Raw genomic sequence first — 25,789 nt, 5'->3', positions numbered from 1 at the left:
CTTTCCACTTTTATAAACTGGCACAATGCACATTTTCTTGCATTCCTTGGGCACTCTTCCCGTTGATGGTGAGCACTTCATTATGTCATGTGCTGGTTCACTCCATCTGGTCCTGTTGCTTTTCTCTTTTCCAGTTCCTCCATCATTCTATAAACTACTACTTTCATTGCTGTAATTTCCCACATTTGCTTTTCTGTCTTCTTGTCTTGTGGTTCTTTAAATTCTGATTCTTCTGTCAAAACTTGCTGGTACTTTTTCTTTAGCAATTCAGTTAGCAATTCAATCAGTCGTGTCTTTTGGTTCTTCATATGTTTCATGTCTATCCTTCAACCTTTCTATTTTTTCTTTTAGTTTATTTTTTTTCTATTTATGAATCTGTAGAACAGTTTTGGTTCTTCCTTGCAGTTCACAATTAAATCCTTTTCTTATCCTTTCTCTTCCTCTTGCCTTATTTTCACATATTTATTTCTTGCTATCTTAAAGTCCTCTTTATTTGTTTGATTTCCATTTCTTTTCATTGTTATACATGCTTGGCCTCTTGTTTTCTTTGGTGTTCCACTTCTTGCATTGAACCACGCTTGTCTTCCTCTTTCTTTAGGTTTGTACACTGGGACACATGTATTCACTGCTGCCTCATCTAGTTCCATAAAAATGCCATGCTCATCTTGCACCTCATTTGCTCTCTTCAGCTTTCTCCAGTCCATTGGCTCAAACAGTCTCTTAAGATGCTCTGTATTCACTGTGCCATATTTTCTCCTGTTTTCTTTGTGTGCTTCATCCTCTTCGCCGACGTCACCATCGGCCTCTCTTTCCATTGGTGCATGGTCACTTTTTTCCGAGGGACACGCATGTCTTGATTCTTTAGTTGGGTGGATTCCTTTCATTAATGTTTGGCCAAGTCTTGTTGGTTTGTCGTCTCCCCTCTATCTTGTATTTTCAGTCACCCATTGCATCACTGTGTTTTCCATAGTCACCTTCAGAAGTCTTTCTCCACGTGCAGTCTCGTTTCCTCCTGCCTCGAACGTTTCCCGGTTCATTTCTTAGCAGTTGAAGTCACCAACCAATAATTCTCATTTACTGTTTTTGATTAATTTACTTAAGTACTGAATGGTATCTTCTGTTACTTTCTCACAGTCTTCCTTGCTCCAAGAGTTTGTTTTGGGTTGTATATGTTTTTTTTTTTTTTTTTTTTTTTTTTTTTTTTATATGTAGGAAGGACACTGGCCAAGGGCAACAGAAATCTAATAAAAAAAATGCCCACTGAAATGCCAGTCCCATAAAACGGTCAAAGCAGTGGTCAAAAATTGATCAATAAGTGTCTTGAAACCTCCCTCTTGAAGGAATTCAAGTCATAGGAAGGTGGAAATACAGAAGCAGGCAAGGAGTTCCAGAGTTTACCAGAGAAAGGGAAGAATGATTGAGAATACTGGTTAACTCTTGCGTTAGAGAGGTGGGACTCTTGCGTTAGAGAGGTGGACAGAACAGGGGTGAGAGAAAGAAGAAAGTCTTGTGCAGCGAGGCCGCGGAAGGAGGGGAGGCATGCAGTTAGCAAGATCAGAAGATCAATTAGCATGAAAATAGCGGTAGAAGACAGCTAGATATGCAACATTGCAGCGGTGAGAGAGAGGCTGAAGACAGTCAGTTAGAGGAGAGGAGTTGAGATGAAAAGCTTTTGATTCCACCCTGTCTAGAAGAGCAGTATGAGTGGAACTCCCCCAGACATGTGAAGCATACTCCATACATGGACGGATAAGACCCTTGTACAGAGTTAGCAGCTGGGTGGGTGAGAAAACTGGTGGAGACGTCTCAGAACACCTAACTTCATAGAAGCTGTTTTAGGTAGAGATGAGATGTGAAGTTTCCAGTTCAGATTATAAGTAAAGGACAGACCGAGGATGTTCAATGTAGAAGAGGGGGACAGTTGAGTGTCATTGAAGAAGAGTGGATAGTTGTCTGGAAGGTTGTGTCGAGTTGATAGATGGAGGAATTGAGTTTTTGAGGCATTGAACAATACCAAGTTTGCTCTGCCCCAATCAGAAATTTTAGAAAGATCAGAAGTCAGAAGTGTTATTACCATCAAGTTAACACTCACCATTTCTGCTTTTCCTTCCCCATATTTCATTATTTTTGTCTTCATCTCATTTCTTGTCATTATCATTACACCTCCTTCTCCTTTGGCAGTCCTGTCTCTTCCCCTAATATTGCAGTTATTGTTAGTCTGATTTTCTTCTTTTAGCTCTGTTGCTGCTAAACATGCTGCCTTTGGGTTTGTCTCTTTTAAATAGTTTTGCTGTTCAGTTTTCTGTGTATCGATCCGTCTATGTTGGCACGCGTCACAGTTTGTTATTCGTTTGTGTTTTTTTCTCTACTTTATTTTCATTCATTTTACTTTAGGTACCATTTCCTCACTCTGTCTCCCAAAAGTGTCAAGAAAAATGTAGTTTATTCTTCTGTTGTTGATTCATTTTTCTCTTTTGTTTTTCAATTTTTTTTCCATTCTTCATTTGTGTTGTTGTTAGTGCATATATCCTTGCAATGTTCTTATCTTAGTTTGGATGTTCTTTGTAGTACTTGTTGTGTTTCCTAATTTTATAATATTCCTCTTTGTATGAGGAGACCACACCACTGCCTCATATTCCAGCCTTGGTCTTATCTTGGAAATCAACACCTTTTTTATCATTCCTTCATCCAAATATGAGAATGCCATTCTTACTCTTTTTAACAAATTCATCATCTCTCCAGTAATTTTATTAGTGTGTCTTTCCGAAGTCAAATTTTCAGTGACTGTTACTCCTAAATCCACTTCCTCTTTTGATTTTTTTTAACCATACCATCCATACCATTGTATATTGTATTCTCTTACCAAACTCTATTACTTTACATTTACTTAAATGGAATTCCATTTGCCAATATTTACTCCATCTTATTTGAATCTTCTTGCAGTACCATACAGTCATTTACATTTTCTACCCTTCTCATCAGCTTAGCATCATCTGCAAATAAGTTCATATAACTATTTCTTTGTTTGTTATTTACATGTATTACAAACATTATTGGTCCCAACACTGACCCCTATGGGACACCACTAGTTCCTTTCAGCCAAGATGAATTTGTGTGTGTGTGTGTGTGTGTGTGTGTGTGTGTGTGTGTGTGTGTGTGTGTGTGTGTGTGTGTGTGTGTGTGTGTGTGTGTGTGTGTGTGTGTGCACACCTTGTCTGGGCTGCCCATGTGGGATTGGGGGAGTCAGGGACTGCTGTGTACCAGAGACAAGGGTGTGAGGAGACCAGCTATCCATCTTGTGCTGCTTTTTGTTCATCCTCATTGCTATTTCCCAAACCATTCTGAAGCATGTGTATTCTTCCACAGGCATCCCCACACACTATACTGGCTGGGAGTTGCACAGTCTGCTTCTTTTAATCCTTTTCTTTTTATGGATGTGCACGTAAATGATTTGTGCTGTGCCTTCTGTGCTGTGAAGTACTGTGTTAATCTCTGAACTGAGAAGCATACTCATTCATACTTATGTGCTGCATCTCTGCTGCATTTCAGAGGCTCTAGTTGAAGTTGTAAGAGTTTCTAAGTGACAGATTAACAATGTTTCCACCTTACTAACAGGAGAAGCAGCCTTAGGGACATGGCTGATCATGTGAGTGGCTTTGGAAAATATTCATGGTAGGAAGGAAGAGTATTTCTGAATGTGGGCCCTTTTTGATAAGTTACACAGGTATCTAGAGGTGTGCTTATGGTTCAAGTGAGAGATTAACAATATTTCTAACTCATTAACAGGAGAAACAGTCTTGGGAACCCATCAGATTGTCTCTGTGGCCTTGGAAGATAGTCTTAGTAAGAAAGCTGAGGGTTTGTGAATGTGGACCTAACTTGTGAGTTCAGTGTGATGCCCATAATGTGACAGGAACACTGATGTGTGTGTCCCCCTGCAGGTGATGTCACAGAGAGCAAGTAGAAGAAAACCTGGGAGACTTGCTTAACTCAAGAGCAAGAGCCGCACCTCACCAGGGCTCTGCAATGTGTGGCAGCGACTGCAGGAATCAACACTTCGGTTTGTCAGCACACAGTTTCAGCAACCTTGTTCATCAGACTGTTGGTGAAAGGTGATCACTATGAAAGAGGTCAAGGTGTGTGTGTGTGTGTGTGTGTTTACCTAGTTGTCATATACAGGAGGGGGGGGGGCTATGGTGGTGGTGTCCCATCTCTGTGTCTGGTGGTGTCTGACTCAGCCATAAATTCCTGCATCACTTCTGCACACACACACACACACACACACACACACACACACACACACACACACACACACACACACACACACACACACACACACACACACACACACACACCTTTCTCATCAGTCCATCCATGCAGCTACTGGTGTGTGGGGAAAGGTGGCATGTGTGTCTTGTGATGAAGTTGAATAATATATTTTGTTGTCTTGAAAGATTTCATTCAGTTTAAAATTCCCCTGTTGCAACAATTGCTGTACCTACTTTGCAACAGTTTCATGAGTGTATATGTACATCACATCAGCAATGAAGCATCAAGCTTTTAGAGTTTGTTTGCAACAGTCATGTATGAATTGTCCTGATGAAATAGCTGTACAACACTCTGGTGGCAGGTGATTGTGAGTAGTTCCATCCAGCCACCACCTGGGCTGTGTCTCTGCCTGTCATGCCTGCACCACGAAGGAGCGCATGGAGGTGCTCTGGGGAGCCACAGTAGTACTTGTGACGTTTGGCCTTCTCAGGTTTTAGTGTGCCATTGTCTCGGCTTGCTTTAGCAGCCTGGAGTGGAGATTGATAGGATTTTCAAGAGTGTTTTCGTGATTCTAGTGATTGTTGTAATGTTGTTAACCCCTTGTTTGTGCAAGGCCTCATTTGTGAGTGTTTCATTCTTGGTGGTTACTTTTAGCAAGCTGTAGTGGAGGTCAGTGGGAGTTTGAAGTGTTGTCATGATTCAAGAGGTAGTTTGTTGAGGCTGCTACACCATCAGTGAGACAAGCACCCTTCAGAACCTTGCTGATTGTCTCTCTGACCTCTGAAGGTACCTCTGATGAGAGGACAAAGCGCTTAAGAATGCGAACCTCGGCCCCAACGTGTCTCCCTCGTGTATGTAAAAGAGGAGACCTGCACCACCTTGATGTGTGTCCTGTAGTGCAGTGAAGTATGGAATGGGACTCCGTGTGTGTGTGTGTGTGTGTGTGTGTGTGTGTGTGTGTGTGTGTGTGTGTGTGTGTGTGATAGATGGCTCTTAGATATGAGTGTGTCCCAGTGAATTGTGGAGTGCAATTCTTTCTTTTCTGTCTGTGTTAGAGGACTCATGCTGCACACTATAACATCCCAGGGCATTGTGCAATGAAACTACTACTTTTAAGCATTGTCAGTTTCCTCACTACTCTTATTACACTGTTTCTCTTTCAGACTCCACAGACTGACTGGGAGACATGACGTCAGTGCCACCACGCAGGGAGTAAAACCAAGAGGAGGAAGAGGAGCATTCATGAGACATCAGCTGGTCAGCAGTCCATTCAGGTGTGCTTTTCATTGCATCATTATTTGTCCATAATTTCCCTTCTGGGGTTGGACAGCCCATGAGTATCTCCCACTTGCAGCTGTAGACAATTTCTTCCTTACTGTTGAGTGTTGTCATGCCTTCCTCCACACACCATCTCAAGATCTTCCCAGTGGTTTCCTTCCAAGTACTCTAATGCTCTTCTCAGTTTGTGGCCCTGATTTGTAAGTGCCAGGAAGACCATGGTGAAGGCAGCCCACAAACCTTCCGTTGGACATGAGTGGTGAACGGCAGTGAAAATATGGCAGTATCTGATTCTTTGCACCAAAACACAGTGTGCTTATTAACAGATTTATTCACTGTTCACTCATTTGCTCATCTCTAAAGGAGTGAAGAGTGTGCACTGAAGTAAGTATTGTAACTGGTGTGTGTGTGTGTGTGTCTGGTGATGGAGTTCAATATCAGGGTTGTCGTCTTGAAAGATTTCATAAAAGTACTGAATCCGATTTGGAATTCATGTTGCAACAAAAACTCTCCCTTCTTTGCAACAGTTTCACAACAGGAAGTGAAGGATGAAGCATGAAGGTTTTAGGCCAAAATGAACAGACAGCAATCAGGAATGACACGTCCAGCAAAACCGGCAACACAGCAGTGAGTGTGCGTGCTGGTACGTCAGGTCAGGGGTGAAGTGTTTGGATTGTGGGCTAAAATGGCTTGCTTATACATGAATATCTTTCACACTGGAGGAGCTGGGGTGTGTGTGTGTGTCAGGGGTGTTTGGGTGTTGATAGGCTTGTTTGTAGGTGTTTCCACCTGCTTATCATCCATTTTAGTTGTTCTTCGCTCTTTCATCTTCCCTCTGTCATTCATTTTATCTATTTTTCATTATTAGTGTACAGTCTTTGCCTCTGTCACCTCCTCTAATATTTATCCAGCCCTTCCTTGTCTCTACATATCTAGTCCTTTGCCTCTATCACCTCTTGTCTAATATTTATCCAGCCCTTCCTTATCTCTGTATATCTAGTCCATTGCTTCTATCACCTCTTCTGTCTAATATTTATCCAGTCCTTCACTTCCTGCCTTTAGTTAGCATACACTCCTCACCTCTTCTGCCGTCTATATTCACCCAGTCCTTCCATCCACACACCACAGGAATCTAAATTAACACACATTTTCCAATATTCTTCCTTTCATTAACCCCTCACTGTATTTCCAGAGTGAATACTTCTCAGACCATCCAGTCATTTGTACTGTTTGGGAAGTCTTTCATGAACTCTTGCTTGGACAGAAAATGTTGCAAAATTTCTCACAGGGACTGACCAGGTTCCTCTCTTAGGCATGGAGAGAGAGAGAGAGAGAGAGAGAGAGAGAGAGAGAGAGAGAGAGAGAGAGAGAGAGAGAGAGAGAGAGAGAGAGAGAGAGAGAGAGAGAGAGAGAGAGAGGTATATTTGTGAGAGGCTGTGGGGAGTGACTAGGTTTGTCAACATACTGTGGGAGACATACTGTGGGTTTGTGGATTGTGGGGGAGAGAGAGAGAGAGAGAGAGAGAGAGAGAGAGAGAGAGAGAGAGAGAGAGAGAGAAGGGGGCAGGGGGGAGGATTTATTTTTCTTTTATTTATCTTTTCTATCTCTCATTTCTTCTTTTTTTCTTCCTCTTCTATTATCCTCATTCTTCTCTCATGTCCTCTTCCTTCTTTGTTGTCTTCTCTCTCTCTTCTTCTCTTTCTTCCCTCCTTATTATTATCTATCTTCTCGTCCTTCTTTCTATCACTTCTGAAAAAAACAATGCAAATATAAATAATACATTTTGAACATAATAATAATAATGATAATTAATTCTCACAATCAGTAACATTCTCTCTCTCTCTCTCTCTCTCTCTCTCTCTCTCTCTCTCTCTCTCTCTCTCTCTCTCTCTCTCTCTCTCTCTCTCTCTCTCTCTCTCTCTCTCTCTCTAATGTGAGAGTCTGTGGAGAGTGACTGTGTGGGACATACTGGGGGTCTGTGGATGGGTGGGTGGGTTGGTGAGAGAGTGTGTGTGTGTGTGTGTGTGTGTGTGTGTGTGTGTGTGTGTGTGTGTGTGTGTGTGTGTGTGTGTGTGTGCAATACTCCATCTCTCTCTCTCTCTCTCTCTCTCTCTCTCTCTCTCTCTCTCTCTCTCTCTCTCTCTCTCTCTCTCTCTCTCTCTCTCTCTCTCTCTCTCTCTCTCTCTCCTTTATTTCATCCTTCTCATGTCCCCCTCTTCTCTTCCTTCCTTCCTTTCTTATATTCTTCCTCCTCTTTTCTTTGTCTCTTCTGTCAGTCATTCCTCTGAAATATGAATAAATTTAGAATAATAGTAATAAATTTAATAGAAATCATTTCTTGTATTCTCTCTGCTACACACACACAAAATTCTCTCTTAATAGAAATAATTTCTTGTATTTTCTCTCCTACACACACAAAATTCTCTCTCTCTCTCTCTCTCTCTCTCTCTCTCTCTCTCTCTCTCTCTCTCTCTCTCTCTCTCTCTCTCTCTCTCTCTCTCTCTCTCTCTCTCTCTCTCTCTCTCTCTCTCTCTCTCTGTACAAAACCCCTTCTTTTACTCTCACATACTCAAAAACTCCCTCCCACTACTCACTCAAACTGATTCTCTTAGACACACACACACACCCAGGCTTCCAAGTTGATAATCCAAAAGCCAGCAGATGACAGCTTCCTTCCAGCACACACTTGTATCGCCCAACTTGACCTGCCTGAATACAAGCTGATACAGTCCATGCAGCAGGGTAAAGTTTGAATGAACCTTTTTTTGTTGTTATAACTTGTGGTGTGGTCCAGCAGTCTTCCTTTTCCCACTTTTTAAGAGGGGAGAGAAAGAATGGTGGATGACACCACTTGTAAGGAAGACACAAGTTACTATAGTTTAGATGTACTAAAAGTTTTTGCACACTAAATGTTTATTACTGAAAAGCTTTATATATCTCTTGTTTCAGTTTGGCAATAGGTTTGAACTGGTACCAACACCCAAACTGGCACATCAGATCCACTTTTGGTGCGCCACTCATTGACGTAACAGAATGGTGTTGATCCAGTTTGTCGTCCATGTGCATTGTTTGATTTTTGTGAACCTCCCAACAGCCATCTTACTGTTTTTTTGCTGCAATTAACCACATCTTTGGTGTTTGTCCCGAGGAGTGCAGCCTCTACAAGTGGTGGAGGGCATGGACACTTGGATATGGATGACACTGGTTTGGGTGCCAAATATTAATAGTGCACCTACACAATTACCACACTCGCTCCTCTCACCAGGCTTAACTATAAATAATTAAAGGTAAATAACATCTGTCATCTATTATCTATTGTATTCTATATTGCTGTTAATGTTTCATGTATAATGTCTTTGCTTTCAAATGCAAGTCAAAAGGGTGAACCCCATTTATAGTACTATTCACGTTTGGCAAATTTCACTTTTGACATTGGTTTGGCTACACTAATTAAACTGCTAACAGTGAGGGACTACTGTAAATGTAGTAATAATAATAATAATAATAATAATAATAATAATAATAATAATAATAATAAAAAGTAATGATAAAGTGCAAGACATGTTCATTAACGCAATTATTTTCTCCAACATGGAGGAGTGAGTGAGGAGGCACATCTGTCTTTGATTAGGGAATGCAAATGACGATGTTCCAAGGACGTCACCCTGTCCTGGGCCATGACATGAGAGAGAAGAGGAAAAAAGGACTCTCTCTCTCTCTCTCTCTCTCTCTCTCTCTCTCTCTCTCTCTCTCATTTTCCATAACATACCAAATTGCTCTGGTGTTAATTTCATGAGTTGCTGAATAATAGGAATGGGAATGTTAGTTCAATGCATTTAGCTCTGAGTGTGAAAGAATGACAAGAAAGAATGCAGAGGATACTAGAACACATGCACAGAAAACTGAAAGATTTTTTAACTTTTGAATAGGTGTAGAAAAAAAAAAAAACTGCAAAATCAGTGTCTCCTTAAAACAACACATGACAGCAATGATAACTCACACAACAATAATGCTTGATGAAGACTATATTTCCAACACAGATTTATGACAACATTTGGCAAAGCTGTGCACCGTTTACTTGTGTTAAAACTATGCTATGATTTGAGAGGAAAGTTGGTTAGTCATTATAGGGTTAAGATGATATAAGGGTGTTTATTTTAGCTAATTTCCAATGACTCCTAATATAAGATTAAAAACTTTAATGATTAAGTATTTCATTGTTTACATTAATTTACACCAAAATTTCACAACTACAACCTCAGTGATGTTTAGTTAATCCAATTTTGTTCATAACTACTACATTTTTTCCAATGGTTTACCCATAGTACAACACAAACAACATCATCATCATTCATGCTATTTCATTTCCAAAAAAATTTCACAACTATGTACATGATCTAGTTTACAATAAAAGGATTTTGAACAATAGTTTTCCCATCAATCGACCCTAATTTTTTTTTCCAGCTACAAAGAACAATTCAACTACAATACCATTCATGCTATTTCATCCATTTGAAACTTCACATGCAAGTGATTTACAGTACTTTATCAAAAAAGAATTTAGATCAACAATGTTCCCATCAATCAACCCTAAAACTTTCCCACCTACAATCTGACAAGTGGAGTCACCAGTTTTAAATGTCAATAGTTATCCAAGATTGAATTTATGCCTTCCAATCCTCTGTGGGTCTTGGAGGCAGTCATGAGTCCCACTGTTCTCCTGAGAGCAGTGCAGGAGGTTGCCTTCAACATAAACCTTCTTGACAAAGTACTTGGATGACTTGTTGCAGCTTTGCTCTTTTCTGATGGTGACTGCAGCCTTCAACTCAAGGCACAGCTTCTCCAAGGCACTCATCTTGCTGTACTTTAGCCCAGTGATCTGTGGAGAATAAGTAGTGGTGATGGTGGTGGTCCACCTCTCCAATACAAGAGTTCACCATTATTAATTTTTCATCCTTTTCACCAGTAAACTCTGGAACTCCCTGCCTGCTTCTGTATTTTCTTTTCCCTATGACAAATTTTTTTCATGAGGAAGGTCCCAAGACACTTCTCCAATCTTGGATAATCCTTACTACTACACACCATCAGACATAAAAATACCGTGAAGGATGCAACTCCCTTTTTAGAAGAGCCAGAGGTCACAGGAGCAAAGGTGATGGGACACTACATGCCCTTGACACTCATGTCAAGCCCCATTATCACCTGCATCACTTGGGAACACACCATCACCACCATTACCATTGTGTTGTGGCATCATATCAGTGGCATAATAATTGTAAGAACACAAGGGAAACTGCAAGAAGCCATCTGGTTTACACATGGCAATCCCTGCATGAAATGTGCTTACCTATTTTCACTATCATCCTCATGCATAAATTTGTCTAATCTTTTAAAGCTCCCTAATGACTCAGCACTAACCTAACTACCGAGTCTATTTCATTCATCTATCACTCCATCTGAAAACCAGTTCCTTCCTATTTCTTTTTTAAATCTAACTTTATCAAGCTTGACATGAAGAAACAGGATAGTGATAATGGTTGCTATTTCTGATTATTATTCTTACTTTCATTAACACTCAGAATACGAAGTCTGTCTTTATTCTTATTTTGAGTCCCCAGTGGAAAGGGATAGTCTCAGTGGCACTACAAGCCAAATAGCTTAAAAACACCCTTAAAATGAAAATGATGGCTACTCTTCACAACCACAGTGCTGCATCCCTCTTTTCTAAACATCTTCACTCTAACCCCCGCTTCCCTGCTCCCTCCAAGACCCAGTGACAGCCTCCCTCACCTCTGGGTTCACTTGAGGAGCTGCCATCAGCCACCCAATGACATTCATTTGCAGGTTCTTGGTGACAGAGTTCTCCTGGATCTCCAAATTTTCAGGATACACCACCAAGCCTGTAAGGAGAATTGGTGGAGAGAGAGAGAGAGACTGTATGTTAGATGCAGACAAAATGATAAAGTAAGGTATTAAAATCTTGCGTGCAAAAAAAGATATGCACACTAATAAATACTTATATTACAAAATGTTAAAACATCCATAAACTCTTTGCACACCATACTGAGCTCACACTCCTCTCATTCCCTCAGATGCTACCAACAACTTTATTTAAACACAAATAGATAGATAAATAGATAGATAGTCACATACACACACTTATTCCCTCCAAGACACAACAATGACTTGACTTCAACAGAGATAGACAAACACACACACACACACACACACACACATCAGGCTTGGGTCTGAGTACATGTACTCAACCAGATTCCAAATGTAGTGCAGTGGTAGATGTAAAGGTAGAGGTAAGGTCAGGATGACACAAGCCTGTCCCTGGGGAAGCCAGGTGGTCTGGATTGGTACCAGTGAAGTCATATGAGTTACAGCCACTGCAGTTCCCACTCCTGCTGCTAATCTGTCAGCACCTTTGTGTAAATATGTGGAGTGAGAAACAGCTGTCAAATGCCATCTGGACTGACAGGCTGCTGCACTGAGAGGCACACAGCAATCCATCCACATCAGGTATCAAGCAAGATTCACCCCAAACTCTCCACATTCACACAGATAGACAGACACAATACACACAGAAATAAATCAATAGATACACATACACATACATACTTGGTTACCAGGAGAGACAAAGTGGAGATGCCAACCAGCAGGTACAACAGACACCTGAGCAGCAAGTTGGTATCTAACACTGACCTCGCTGATGACGACATCCACAGGAATTGTTGACAAGTTGTTCTCAGGTAAATAGATCCTGGAGGAAATACACAGAAAAGATCCATTATTGCAGGGACAAACAAAGGCTGGATATTGAGGGGATACAACAGAGTTAAGGAAAGGGAGATTTTTCACAGAAGGAACAAAGAAAAGCTGAATATCTGGAAGGGCAACAGGAAAATTGAGAAGAGGAAAATGTTGGAATGATACAAAAATTACATGTTTTGTCTGTGCATAAAACACGCACACACACTTTCTCTCTCTCTCTCTCTCTCTCTCTCTCTCTCTCTCTCTCTCTCTCTCTCTCTCTCTCTCTCTCTCTCTCTTGCCTCGCCTTGGGCATGCACTCACATCCCTCCCCAGTATCTCAATCAATATCTTTTGATCCTGAGAAGAAACAAGAGAACTACGTGGAATGAGAGACAAAATATACACAAGAAAACAACAAAACACACAGTCACTGGACTAACCATCTCAGTGACCTTTAGAAATACTTACTGGAATTCTCAAGGGTACTTCATGATTCTGGTGATAGTTTAACAAGTATTCTGCATCACCAGAAGAAAGAAACACCTATGAGAACCTGACTCATTATCATGAAAACAGTCCTTATGAAAGCTGATGGGATTTTCAAGGACATTTTTTTCATGATTCAGGAAATAGTTAATAATATTCTGCATCATCAATCAACCAATCATAAAAACCAGACTCCTCTTTTAAAACAGTTCCATTAACACCTCAGGCATTTCACAATATGGGGATAAAAGTTAAGGTTCCCCGCACTTCCTACCACAAACCAGACTCCTCTTTGAAAACAGTTCTCATAACACCTCAGGCATTTCACAATATGGGGATAAAAGTTAAGGTTCCCAGTGTGTCTTACCACAAACCAGACTCTTTCTCTTTGAAAACAGTTCCCATAAGACCCAAGGCATGAGAGTTGAGGTTTCTTGTGTGTCTCACCACGAAAACTGCTCCATCCAGGAGAGAGCCACCAGCACCCACAAACTTGAGGGAGAGGAAGAAGGGGTGAGCGGCATGGAGGATCTCTGGGTATTTGAGATGGATTTCCTTGGCCATCCTGCAGAGAGAGAGAGAGAGAGAGAGAGAGAGAGAGAGAGAGAGAGAGAGAGAGAGAAGGATGAAGGAAAAGACCAGGAGGTAGAGAATGAGAGAAATGCAAGTAAATGAGGAAGAGGACAAGGAAAAGGAAGACAAGATGAGAAAGAGAAGCATTCAACCACTCCTTTTACTATCAGTGACCTTACATTGAAAACTAAACTCTAAACTTGCAGTAAACAATTGTACCAAACTGAGTGAGACAGCATGAGAGTTAGCAAGACATCACATTAATATAAGGACTGGGAGATGCACAGGGACACCAGAAATGAGACTAAGTTCAGTACTATTCCCAGCACCTGAAACACATCCTCACTCTCAGTTTCATTCCAGAGAAGCACGTTTTTCTGAGAGCAGCACAAGATATGGTGCCAAAGGGGAGATGAAAGGACTGGAGGATCCTTAGGGACAGAAGACACAAGGCTAACTTCAGAACCATTCTGATTAACTCGGAGAGGGTCCCCAGTCTCGCTCTCGTTCAAGAGATGCACAATGTTTCTCCAAGAGCAGCGCAAGATCTGGTCCTTGATGTAAAATTTCCTTGCATTGTAGTGAGTGTCTAATGTCACACACGTGACTACTCTACCACGGAACCAGGTGCCTGCCTCTCAACTCGTGGCGCTGCCACGTGGATAGCTTGAGGCATACTGGATACGTGACCTCTAGCAGGCTACCAAGCCGATAACGAGGGGTGGAGTTCCATCGAGCTTCAGTCTCCTCCAAGGGTCGCTACAGTTCTGAGGTCGCCTTGGCATACGCTGGGAGCCTCATATACACTCGAGAGCGGTGGTAAGAGTTACACCAGTGTTACACACCCACACACACACACACACATAAACACATTTACACACACACAAACACATTTATATTTATTTTCTATTATGTATATGTAAAGGTGTTTATTTTTGTAATTTGTATCTATATGCATTTACTAACTTGGCTAAAGTTATTAACTGAACCAGTCTTTTAAGTTATTCAGTCCAGTTCAGATTGCCACTCTGTTACTTACTTTTACTTACAAATAATCTTCAATTTTGTATTGTTACTTAATTTAAGGGTTAACTTTAAGATATTAAATAGCAGTTAAAATGTCTCCTTTTCTCTTTTCTTTTAACCCTTCCATTGTTAGTGTGAGCAACACCCCTTCATGATCCATCCCCTAGAGTTCAGTGTATGCTCACACGTAACAATTGGGGGCCTGTCCGGGATATTACGCATGTTTACACATACATATAACTACACTAGTTCCTTTCCTGCTCTCGAGTGTATATGAAGTTGTGCTTATTTCTTTGTTGGTGAATTTTTGCGTTTTTCCGCTTTAAAAGTACGCGAGGTACCGGCGTCTAGTCATAAAAGCGTTAAAAACCTAACAATTGATTTCCTCAGTGTTGCTTTAGTGTCGGTTCGATTCCCCCTAGTAGTGACCTTCACCCCGAACTCCGAGACTCCTTAAAACTTGGGAACTTGCGTTCCACTCTTTGCTTGAAAGCAGCGAATACGGCAAGCCATTACAAGTGCTTAAGTGTTAGTTCTATGGTAGTCATTTTGGGGCAGTGATTATCGCTACACTTCTTCGATTCGTTGCCTCTTCAGAAGCACAGTTAAGGCGTTGCTAACCTTGACTCAACTAGACTCAAAAACGAGTCTCTGTCGATGCACGCGGGTCAACTCATTTCCCTCCGACTCGTGGTTTTGAACCTGTCGTTCACGCGGGTCCTTCCGACTCGTGGTGGCGAACCTAGGTCTTGGATCAGGTTTCAGTGTAGGGTTCAGACACACTTGATTTGGTTCAATTGACCTCACGCTCATTAATCATGTCGCACGAGTTAAACTTGGACGCATTTTGCAGTAATCCTTCTGTGGCGGAGCTACAAACTGCCAAAGTGACAAAGGATGATTTAAAGTACATAGCCCGACAGTTTGATCTCTCATATCCGTCTGACATATCCGTCTGACATTCGGAAGGAAGAACTCCGAACTCAAATCCTAGTTCACCTTGGAGGTGAAGCCACTAGTGCTGCTTCACAGCACGACGCCAGTTTAATGCTCGAACTCGAAAAGCTGAAACTAATGGCAGCAAGAGAAGAGAGAGAGGCAGAAAGAGAAAGAGAAGAGAGAGAACTAAGGCGAGAAGAACTAGCTTTTGAAAAAGAAAAAGCAGAAAGAGATCTGGCATATGTAAAAGAAAAGGAGGAAAAAGAAAGAGAGGAGAAAGAAAGAGAGGAGAGAGAAAAAGAAAGAATCCACGAGACCCAACTCACACAATTAAAATCTCGATCAACCACCACAGCTGACCTCAAACAAAAGTTAACTAAATATCTCTCACTACTCCCTCAGTTCTCTGACAAAGACCCCGAAACTTTCTTTGGACAGTTCGAGGACACAGCAGTACATTTTGAACTGCCCCGAGAAGACTGGCCTTGGCTTCTTAAACCCAAACTCAGCCAAAAGGCTTTAACTATTTTGAACGGCCTCGAAAACAACACGGTTTACGACTGTGTCAAACAGGGCATCCTAGCGGCGTACTCCATTACCACAGAAGGATACCGTCAGTCTTTTCGAAAAATGTTCAAAACTCCGCATCAAACCTATCTAGAGTTTGCCTCAGAGAAACTGAGGGCTCTCAAGCGTTGGCTTAAGTCAGCCGCGATAACCACGTACGACGAATTAGTAAATCTCTTAGCCTTAGAAGAGTTCATGCGTAAGCTCCCTTACTCAGTAATGTTACACATCACCAACAAAGAAGGAGTTCATGCGTAAGCTCCCTTACTCAGTAATGTTACACATCACCAACAAAGAAGAAACAGATCTTCTCAAAGCCGCTCAGTTAGCGGACCTTTTCTCCCTGGTGAATCGCAAGGCAACCTCAGACAAGCTGACCGAGACTCCTAGTGGTAAGATAAACTCGGGTAACTCAGGGGTTGGTAAAATGACCGGCAGTAGTACTCGACCACCTCTATTTTGTGCTTTTTGTAAACAGCCGGGGCACCTCATAAAGAACTGTCCTAATCCCAAGTGCAAGGTAGCTCAAACATATCCTGCCAAGCCAGTTGCTTCCATACAAGCTCTTCCCTCCTTCCCTGTACCTAAAGACTTGTTTGAGCCTTTCAGGTCTGTAGGCACCATCAGCATTGATAACAAGGATCACCCAGTTAAGATTGTCAGAGACACCTGTTCAGCTCAGTCCCTAGTGCTGAAGTCAGCAGTCCCTGGTATTGAACAGTGTTACACAGGTGAAAAGGTATATTTAAAAGACTTCCATGACCCCTTCCCCATTGCATTAGCTAAAGTACATCTTGATAGCCCACTAGTAAGAGGTGAAGTGATAATAGGAGTTAGTGAAGAACCAGCCTTACCCATCCCTAATGCTCAACTACTCCTCGCTAATGACCTAGCTGGCAGTAAGGTGACTCCCCCTTTGGTAATTAGTGACACAATGCCGATGGATAACCCCACTGTACAGTTAGAAGAGCAACAACCAGGCTTATTCCCTGTTTGTGTCACTACTCGTGCACAAGCAAGGAAATCTGATCAGTCTCTCACTTCCAAAGAAGAGCCCATCCCCACTTGAACTCAATCAAATATTTTCTGAAAAACTTCTCACTGAGGCTCAACAGGAAGACACTACTTTGACTCAATTTCATGACAAGGTTATCCCTCCAGATCAAATTACTCATTACCCTGCCTTTTACAAACAGGATGGAGTTTTCATGAGTGTTCCGGCCCTCTAAGGTCCCAGAATGTGCTCAGCCGTCTGCAGGAAGCGAACCTCACCGTGAAGCTGGCGAAGTCTACGTTCGGAGCTGCCACCGTCTCCTACCTAGGACATCAGATTGGACAAGGCTCCGTCCGGCCCAAGACCGCTAACGTCGACGCAGTACTGAAGTACCCAACTCCCACTACTCGACGCGAGCTCCGCCGCTTCCTGGGCATGGCGGGGTTTTACCGGCGTTTCTGTCCAAACTTCGCAGACGCAGCTGGGCCACTTACTAGACTAACTAGTGGGAATGTGGCGTACGAATGGACCCCTGCCTGCCAACATGCCTTCAATCAACTTAAGAACTTGCTTGCTCGGGAACCGGTTTTGCGTGCGGCCGACTTCAGTAAACCCTTCATCATACATACTGACGCCAGTGATCACGCTTCGGGTGCCGCCCTCCTGCAAGAATCTGACGGAATCTTTCACCCAGTCGCCTACCACTCCGAGAAGTTCAACATCCATCAGAAGAATTACAGCACTATCGAGAAAGAACTTTTAGCCATTATCTCTGCCATCAAGAAGTTTGAGTACTATCTTCAGTCCAACACCCAGCCAAATCTACACTGACCACAACCCTTTGACTTTTCTCAACAGGAACCGCTTCACTAACCAACGTCTGCTACGGTGATCTCTACAGCTCCAGCCTTACCTCATTGAGATGCACCATATTAAGGGACTGGACAACTGCCTTGCTGACACTTTGTCTCGCCTTCCCACTACGCCTCGCATCACTACCCGTCGCGACCCTGAGGACCCTAGGATCCTGTTGCCGGGGATGCAGTCGTGCCTTGTGAACCGGTCGATGGAGGCAGCCGAGGGCCGAGCACTGCCAGAAGAACCATCTACCGACGTTCTGGTGGAATCAACCTTCACGGGACAGGAACCACCTCACTTCTCTAATGACGCAGAGTCATTCCTTCTGCGTCATCCTAAGAACGGGGGAATGTCACACACGTGACTACTCTACCACGGAACCAGGTGCCTGCCTCTCAACTCGTGGCGCTGCCACGTGTATAGCTTGAGGCATACTGGATACGTGACCTCTAGCAGGCTACCAAGCCGATAACGAGGGGTGGAGTTCCATCGAGCTTCAGTCTCCTCCAAGAGTCGCTACAGCTCTGAGGTCGCCTTGGCATACGCTGGGAGCCTCGTATACACTCGAGAGCGGTGGTAAGAGTTACACCAGTGTTACACACACACACATAAACACACACATAAACACACACACACAAACACATTTATATTTATTTTCTATTTATTTTCTATTATGTATATGTAACACATTTATATTTATTTTCTATTATGTATATGTAAAGGTGTTTATTTTTGTAATTTGTATCTATATGCATTTACTAACTTGGCTTAAGTTATTAACTGAACCAGTCTTTTAAGTTATTCAGTCCAGTTTTTAGCCTGCCACTCCTTGTTACTTACTTTTACTTGCTTAAATAATCTTCAAACTTGCTTAAATAATCTTCAATTTTGTATTGTTACTTAATTTAAGGGTTAACTTTAAGATATTTAATAGCAGTTAAAATGTCTCCTTTTCTTTTAACCCTTCCATTGTTAGTGTGAGCAACACCCCTTCATGGTCCATCCCCTAGAGTTCAGTGTATGCTCACACGTAACAGATTTCTCTCTTACTTGAATCACGGTTGGTAAAATAAAGTGAGGATGTTGTGAAAAAACAAGAAAAGAATGTTCCCTCGTGCAATTGTAGGGCGTGTGGAGGCACCTGGCAGCTCCCCTACTCCCCTTCCTTTAGTCTCCACCTCACGTAGTCACTGCTGCAGACGATGGGAGACGGCAGAGTTCATGCTTACAAACCACAATGTAGTTTTATAACATGCTTTCAATATGAACCGTACTGTTTTCAGTAAAGTAAAGGAGCAAATGATAGTATACTAAATAATATGTACGTGTTCACTAACAAACTTAGGTACCTTATTCCCATCACACACACACACACACACACACACACGATTGTTAGCATACATCATATGGAAGAACATCTAAGGGCCGTATTGTTAAATCTCTTCGTATCACCACTACCTAATCTACTCACCAAAACACCAGTACATGTTCCTCGCTTGGCACCACCCAGATGGATCACCGGGCAGTGTTGGTGTCCTTCAGCTGACACACACGAGCGTTCACTGGGGCTGAGCTCTCCCAACTAACCCTGCCATGACCCTCAGCCTGCACCTCGCCTGTCACCTTTCCCCCCCTCCCCCCCGCCAGCCATTCTATTCGGGTAAGGCACATGACAAGAATAGCAAGGAGATGAAGTATCAGGAGACTTGTAAGGTCCAGCACCCAGGCCGAGAAATCTTAAGTCATCATGAATTGGCGGATGTATTTACTTATCAATTCACTTATTATTATTATTATTATTATCATTATTATTATTATCATTATTATTACTTCGAGGGATGGAACACCGTATGAGGAGGTAAAGCCTACCTTAATGATATCGAAATACCTCTATCGTATCACCACGCTCCCTACACCATTCCAGTGACTAGCTTTTTTTTTTTTCAGTCCCTGGATCATCCTAGTCACTCTTCTTTGCACAGCCACAACTGTACACCGTAATGTAAGAGAGGCCTTATCAAAGCACTAAATGCACTGTTTTATAGGCCGCAGACTTGTAGTATCACTTTGTTTTCTCTCTCTCGAAGATTTAGCTATCTCCCTGGCCTTTAAGCTGCTGTTATATATTGTGCATCCCTCTCTCTCTCTCTCTCTCTCTCTCTCTCTCTCTCTCTCTCTCTCTCTCTCTCTTACTTACGTAGAGAACGCTACCTCATTGATATCGAATTTCATTTCACACTTTTCTGTCCAATCATACTTTCTATCCAGTCCTGTCTTATCTTCGTAATTTGGTGTCATTCGCAAATTTACTGACGTCACTACTTACTAGTAATTCCGGAATATAATGATGCTAATAATGGAGGAGGAGGTGAGAAGAAACACAAGTGCTGGGAGGATAGTTTATTCCCGACTAGCTTCGCACAAGCTTCTTCAGGGGAACTAGTCGGGAATAAACTCACCTCCCAACACTTGTATTTCTTCTCACCTCCTCCTCCAGCTTGTCGGAATGTCTGAACAACAACAACAATAATAATAATAATAATAATAATAATAAATAATAATAATAATAACAATAATTATAATAATAAGAAGAAGAAGAAGAAGAAAAAGAAGCGGAAGAACAAAAAACAAGAAGAAGAAGAAGAAGAAGAAAAAAAAGAAAAAGAAGAAGAAGCAGAAGAAGAAGAATTATAATATTAATAAGAAGAAAAAGAAGAAGCGGAAGAACAAAAAACAAGAAGAAGAAGAAGAAGAAGAAGAAGAAGAAGAAGAAGAAGAAGAAGAAAAGAAAAAAGAAGAAGCAGAAGAAGAAAAGAAGAAAAAGATGATGAAGAAGAAGGAAAAAAAAATAAATAAATAAACAAATGAAAATAACAATGAATTCAAGGACATTAGTTACTCATATAACTTCTAAGATTTGTTCTAGAGCAGACATAAAGTGATCTGAAAAAAATAAATAAATGCAGCAGCTCAGTGATCCAAGACGGAGGGCAGTCTGATGTGCTACTGACAGACTGCGAAATTACTTCCACACACGAGCAGACAAAATGTGAACAAACTTGTAACTTTAAAACTTTTTTCCCTAAACCCTTGAAACAGCTATTCTTTGTCAAATGAACGGTTGCCACTCAACACTGAAGAACCAGTGCCAGGACCTGCTGAAGCTGTCGGTGGTGTTCCCAGTTTTTACAAGTCTATCAAGACGGCTGCCATTCCTACGATGCTCACTCTGAGCCTGAAAGAAAGAAAAGGAACAAACGCAGAAGGAAAACCTTGGAAGTAATATAAAGCGATATATGGAAGAAACAAAGATGTAAATATTTGCCATCATGCTTACCACGTCATCAATATTCTCCTAATTATTATAAATTCTTGTTATAGTTACAATAATGTTGGAAGAGAGATTTATAGTTACAATAATGCTGGAAGAGAGAATTAATAAGAAGCAGCTACAAGGAGCCAGTAGGCTAGTAGTAGTAGTGACAATGTGCATATAAAGTATACACACTACAATCAATTTCCAATTATTTATTTTATTTATTTTTTCTTAAGCCCCAGTTAAATCTGCACACACATGTGCACTCTCTTTTTTTTTATGCTGCTGCTGCTTCACTTTCTTCTTCTTCTTAAAGCCACACCTTCCTGTTATGGCAAAACAGCCCCTCCAAACAAACCTTCCACACACCGTGCCTTCTCTCTCCTCACCCTTCACGCCCCAAACCTGCGATCCCTTCCTCACCATCTCTCTTCACTCAATCTACAAATGTCTTGTCGCACCGATGAGGATCACAATAAGTATTTAATTTTAAAATCGTTTTATACGATAAAAAGTTTGTTTACCCCAACGTCCAGCTCTCGTAGCAGGAGGGGGTGAGGATCGCACAGAACAGGGCGAGGTTCCCCAGGTGGGACTCAGCCCAGCAGTATGCCTGCACCAGGGCAGAGTCGGCCGCTGCCAGGGACGACTAAACTACCAGTTCAGGGAGAGTCACGAGGCAAGCCACCAGGGAACAGCAAAAGTAGAATAAACTAAGAAAATCTGACGCATCCTCACACAATAAAGACGCGATGGACGTCATCCACTTCGTGAAGGGCGTCCTTCAGTGAAAACACAGAACATTGGAAAGGAGACCGTCAAATGAAAAGAAGGAGTACTCCTGAACCACAGCACCTCAGTGGAGGGAGAATGATATTGGAAGTCAATTCTGCGGGACGGGCAGGTGTCCACCACCACCACCTGTCCTGCAGGATAGGTATCCACCGCCACGACCATCACCTGTCCTGCAGGGCGGGTATACACCGCCACCACCTGTCCTGTAGGACGGATATCCACCGCCATGACCATCACCTGTCCTGCAGGGCAGGTATATACCGCCACCACCTGTCCTGTAGGACGGATATCCACCGCCATGACCATCACCTGTCCTGAAGGACGGGTATCCACCGCCACCACCTGTCCTGTAGGACAGGTATCCACCGCCACCACCTGATCTGTAGGACGGGTATCCACCGCCATCACTTGTCCTGTAGGACGGGTATAAACCGCGACGACCATCACCTGTCGTGCTGGACGGGTATCCACCGCCATGAATATCACCTGTCCTGCAGGACGGGTATCCACCGCCACCATCTGTCCTTGTAGGACGTGTATTCACCACCACCACCTGTCCTGTACGAAGGGTATCTACCGCCACCACTGTCCTGCAGGGCGGGTATCCACCGCCACCGCCTGCCCTGCAGGACGAGTATCCACCGCCACCACCTGTCCTGCTGGACGGGTATTCACCGCCACTACCTGTCATGCTGGAAGGTTATCCACGGCCACCACCTGTCCTGCGGGACGGGTATTCACTGCCATCACCTGTCCTGCTGGACTGGTATTCAATGCCATCACCTGTCCTGCTAGACGGGTATCCACCGCCATGACCACCACCTGTCCAGCTGGACGGGCATCCACCGCCACGACCTGTCCTGCTGGATGGGTATCCACTGCCACCACCTATCCTGCTGGACGGGTATCTATTGCCACCATCTGTCCTGCAGGGCGGGTACCCACCATACTCGCCGCCATGACCATCACCTATCCTGCTGGACGGGTATCCACCGCCATGACTGCCACCTGTCCTGTTGGACGGGTATTCCCCGCCACCACTTGTCCTGCTGGAAGGGTATCCACCGCCATGACCATCACCTGTCGTGCTGGACGGGTATCCACCGCCACCACTTGTCCTGCTGGACGAGTGTCCACCGCCATGATCATCACCTGTCCTGCTGGATGGGTATCTACCGCCATGACCATCACCTGTCCTGCAGGGCGGGTATCCACCGCCGTGACTATCACCTGTCCTGCTGGACGGGTATCCACAGCCACCACCTGTCATGAAGGCCGGGTATCCACCGCCATGACCATCACCTGTCCTGCTGGACAGGTATCCACCGCCACAACCTGTCCTGCAGGGCGGGTATTCATTACCATCACCTATCCTGCTGGACAGGAATCCACCGCCACCACCTGTCTTGCTGGACGGGTATCCACCGCCACCACCTGTCCTGCTGGACGGGTATTCACCGCCACTACCTGTCATGCTGGAAGGTTATCCACGGCCACCACCTGTCCTGCGGGACGGGTATTCACTGCCATCACCTGTCCTGCTAGACTGGTATTCAATGCCATCACCTGTCCTGCTAGACGGGTATCCACCGCCATGACCACCACCTGTCCAGCTGGACAGCCATCCACCGCCACCACCTGTCCTGCTGGACGGGTATCCACTGCCACCACCTGTCCTGCTGGACGGGTATCTATTGCCACCATCTGTCCTGCAGGGCGGGTATCCACCATACCCGCCGCCATGACCATCACCTATCCTGCTGGACGGGTATCCACCGCCATGACTACCACCTGTCCTGCTGGATGGGTATCCACCGCCACCACCTGTCCTGCTGGATGGTTATGCAGAGCCACCACCTGTCTTGCTGGACGGGTATCCACCGCCATGACCATCACCTGTCGTGCTGGACGGGTATCCACTGCCACTACTTGTCCTGCTGGACGAGTGTCCACCGCCATGACCATCACCTGTCCTGCTGGATGGGTATCCACCGCCATGACCATCACCTGCCCTGCTGAACGGGTATCCACCGCCACCACCTGTCCTGCAGGGCGGGTATCCACCGCCATGACCATCACCTGTCCTGCTGGACGGGTATCCACCGCCACCACCTGTCCTGCAGGGCGGGTATCCATTACCACCACCTATCCTGCTGGACAGGAATCCACCGCCACCACCTGTCCTGCTGGACGGGTATCCACCGCCACCACCTGTCTTGCTGGATGGGTATCCACCGCCATGACCATCACCTGTCCTCCTGGACAGTCATCCACCGCCACCACCTGTCCTGCTGCACGGGTATCCACTGCCACCACCTGTCCTGCTGGACGGGTATCCTTTGCCACCACCTGTCCTGCAGGCCGGGTATCCACCGCCTTGACCATCACCTGTCCTGCTGGACGGGTATCCACCGCCACCGCCTGCCCTGCAGGACGAGTGTCCACCGCCACCACCTGTCCTGCATTCACCTCCACTACCTGTCCTGCTGGAAGGTTATCCTCGGCCACCACCCGTCCCGCGGGACGGATATTCACTGCCATCGCCTGTCCTGCGGGTATTCACTGCCATCACCTGGACGGGTATCCACCGCCATGACCACCACCTGTCCTGCTGGACGGGCATCCACCGCCACCACCTGTCCTGCTGGACGGGTTTCCACTGCCACCACCTGTCCTGCTGGACGGGTATCCATTGCCACCACCTGTCCTGCAGGCCGGGTATCCACCGCCATGACCATCACCTATTCTGCTGGACGGGTATCCACCGCCACCACCTGTCTTGCTGGACGGGTATCCACCGCCATGACCATCACCTGTCCTGCTGGACGGGTATCTACCGCCACCGCTGTCCTGGAGAGCGGGTATCTACTGCCACCGCCTGTCCTGCAGGACAAGTATTCACCGCCACCACCTGTCCTGCTGGACGGGTATTCACCGCCACTACCTGTCATGCTGGAAGGTTATCCACGGCCACCACCTGTCCTGCGGGACGGGTATTCACTGCCATCACCTGTCCTGCTGGACGAATATTCATTGCCATCACCTGTCCTGCTGGACGGGTATTCACTGCCATCACCTGTCCTGCTGGACGGGTAATCACTGACACCACCTCTCCTGCTAAACGGGCATCCACCGCCACCACCTGTCCTGCTGGACGGGTATTCACTGCCACCACCTGTCCTGCTGGATGGGCATCCACCGCCACCACCTGTCCTGCTGGACGGGTATCCCCTGCCACCACTTGTCCTACTGGACGGGTATCCACCGCCATGACCATCACCTGTCGTGCTGGACGGGTATCCACCACCACCACTTGTCCTGCTGGACGAGTGTCCACCGCCATGACCATCACCTGTCCTGCTGGATGGGTATCTACCGCCATGACTATCACCTGTCCTGCTGAACGGGTATCCACCGCCACCACCTGTCCTGCAGGGCGGGTATCCACCGCCGTGACTATCACCTGTCCTGCTGGACGGGTATCCACAGCCACCACCTGTCCTGAAGGCCGAGTATCCACCGCCTTGACCATCACCTGTGCTGCTGGACGGGTATCCACCGCCACCACCTGTCCTGCAGGGCGGGTATCCATTACCACCACCTATCCTGCTGGACAGGAATCCACCGCCACCACTTGTCTTGCTGGACGCGTATCCACAGCCACCACCTGTCCTGCTGGACGGGTATTCACCGCCACTACCTGTCATGCTGGAAGGTTATCCACGGCCACCACCTGTCCTGCGGGACGGGTATTCACTGCCATCACCTGTCCTGCTGGACTGGTATTCAATGCCATCACCTGTCCTGCTAGACGGGTATCCACCGCCATGACCACCACCTGTCCAGCTGGACGGGCATCCACTGCCACCACCTGTCCTACTGGACGGGTATCCACTGCCACCGCCTGTCCTGCTGGACGGGTATCTATT

General features: G+C 44.7%; 2 protein-coding genes and 1 long non-coding RNA gene across 34 annotated transcripts in view; 1 reads left to right on the top strand and 2 right to left on the bottom strand.

Annotated features, from left to right (window-relative positions):
• LOC135096833 (uncharacterized) overlaps positions 1-9,100 on the top strand; it is a 62,393-nt gene extending 53,293 nt beyond the window's left edge. For 10 of the 20 annotated variants that reach the window (XR_010265085.1, XR_010265072.1, XR_010265086.1 and 7 more), the window contains 6 exons: positions 3,942-4,112; positions 5,433-5,543; positions 5,732-5,931; positions 6,075-6,174; positions 8,160-8,289; positions 8,696-9,100. This is a non-coding gene — a long non-coding RNA (uncharacterized LOC135096833). Of the gene's footprint in view, positions 1-3,941; positions 4,137-5,432; positions 5,544-5,731; positions 5,932-6,074; positions 6,195-8,159; positions 8,290-8,695 lie in introns of all 20 variants that reach the window. The other 10 variants (XR_010265082.1, XR_010265077.1, XR_010265074.1 and 7 more) reach the window with 10 other exon arrangements.
• Positions 6,879-20,174, bottom strand: LOC135096830 (uncharacterized). 13 transcript variants are annotated; one of them, XM_063998587.1, is made up of 6 exons: positions 13,160-13,371; positions 12,168-12,313; positions 11,781-11,975; positions 11,338-11,447; positions 10,177-10,426; positions 6,879-7,296 (listed from the first exon to the last, which is right to left on the bottom strand). In XM_063998587.1, exons 1-5 carry the CDS (start codon positions 13,354-13,356, stop codon positions 10,196-10,198), a joined length of 879 nt encoding a protein of 292 aa, XP_063854657.1. In that variant the 5' UTR covers positions 13,357-13,371; the 3' UTR covers positions 6,879-7,296; positions 10,177-10,195. The 13 variants fall into 13 exon arrangements, with proteins under 13 accessions (XP_063854657.1, XP_063854662.1, XP_063854668.1 ...); XM_063998592.1 differs by lacking the exon at positions 6,879-7,296 and adding an exon at positions 20,076-20,174 and having other exon boundaries at positions 9,684-10,426; positions 13,160-13,357; XM_063998598.1 differs by lacking the exon at positions 6,879-7,296 and adding an exon at positions 20,076-20,093 and having other exon boundaries at positions 9,684-10,426; positions 13,240-13,357.
• A 1,411-nt stretch (positions 20,175-21,585) lies between these two features.
• On the bottom strand, positions 21,586-25,567 carry LOC135096867 (uncharacterized). Its single transcript, XM_063998633.1, has 2 exons — positions 25,252-25,567; positions 21,586-21,701 (listed from the first exon to the last, which is right to left on the bottom strand). Exons 1-2 carry the CDS (start codon positions 25,565-25,567, stop codon positions 21,586-21,588), a joined length of 432 nt encoding a protein of 143 aa, XP_063854703.1.
• Between the last annotated feature and the right edge of the window lie 222 nt (positions 25,568-25,789).

Source organism: Scylla paramamosain, unplaced genomic scaffold (genome assembly GCF_035594125.1).
Source record: "Scylla paramamosain isolate STU-SP2022 unplaced genomic scaffold, ASM3559412v1 Contig8, whole genome shotgun sequence".
NCBI lineage: Eukaryota > Metazoa > Arthropoda > Malacostraca > Decapoda > Portunidae > Scylla > Scylla paramamosain.
This window is presented reverse-complemented; position numbering and strand designations above follow the sequence as displayed.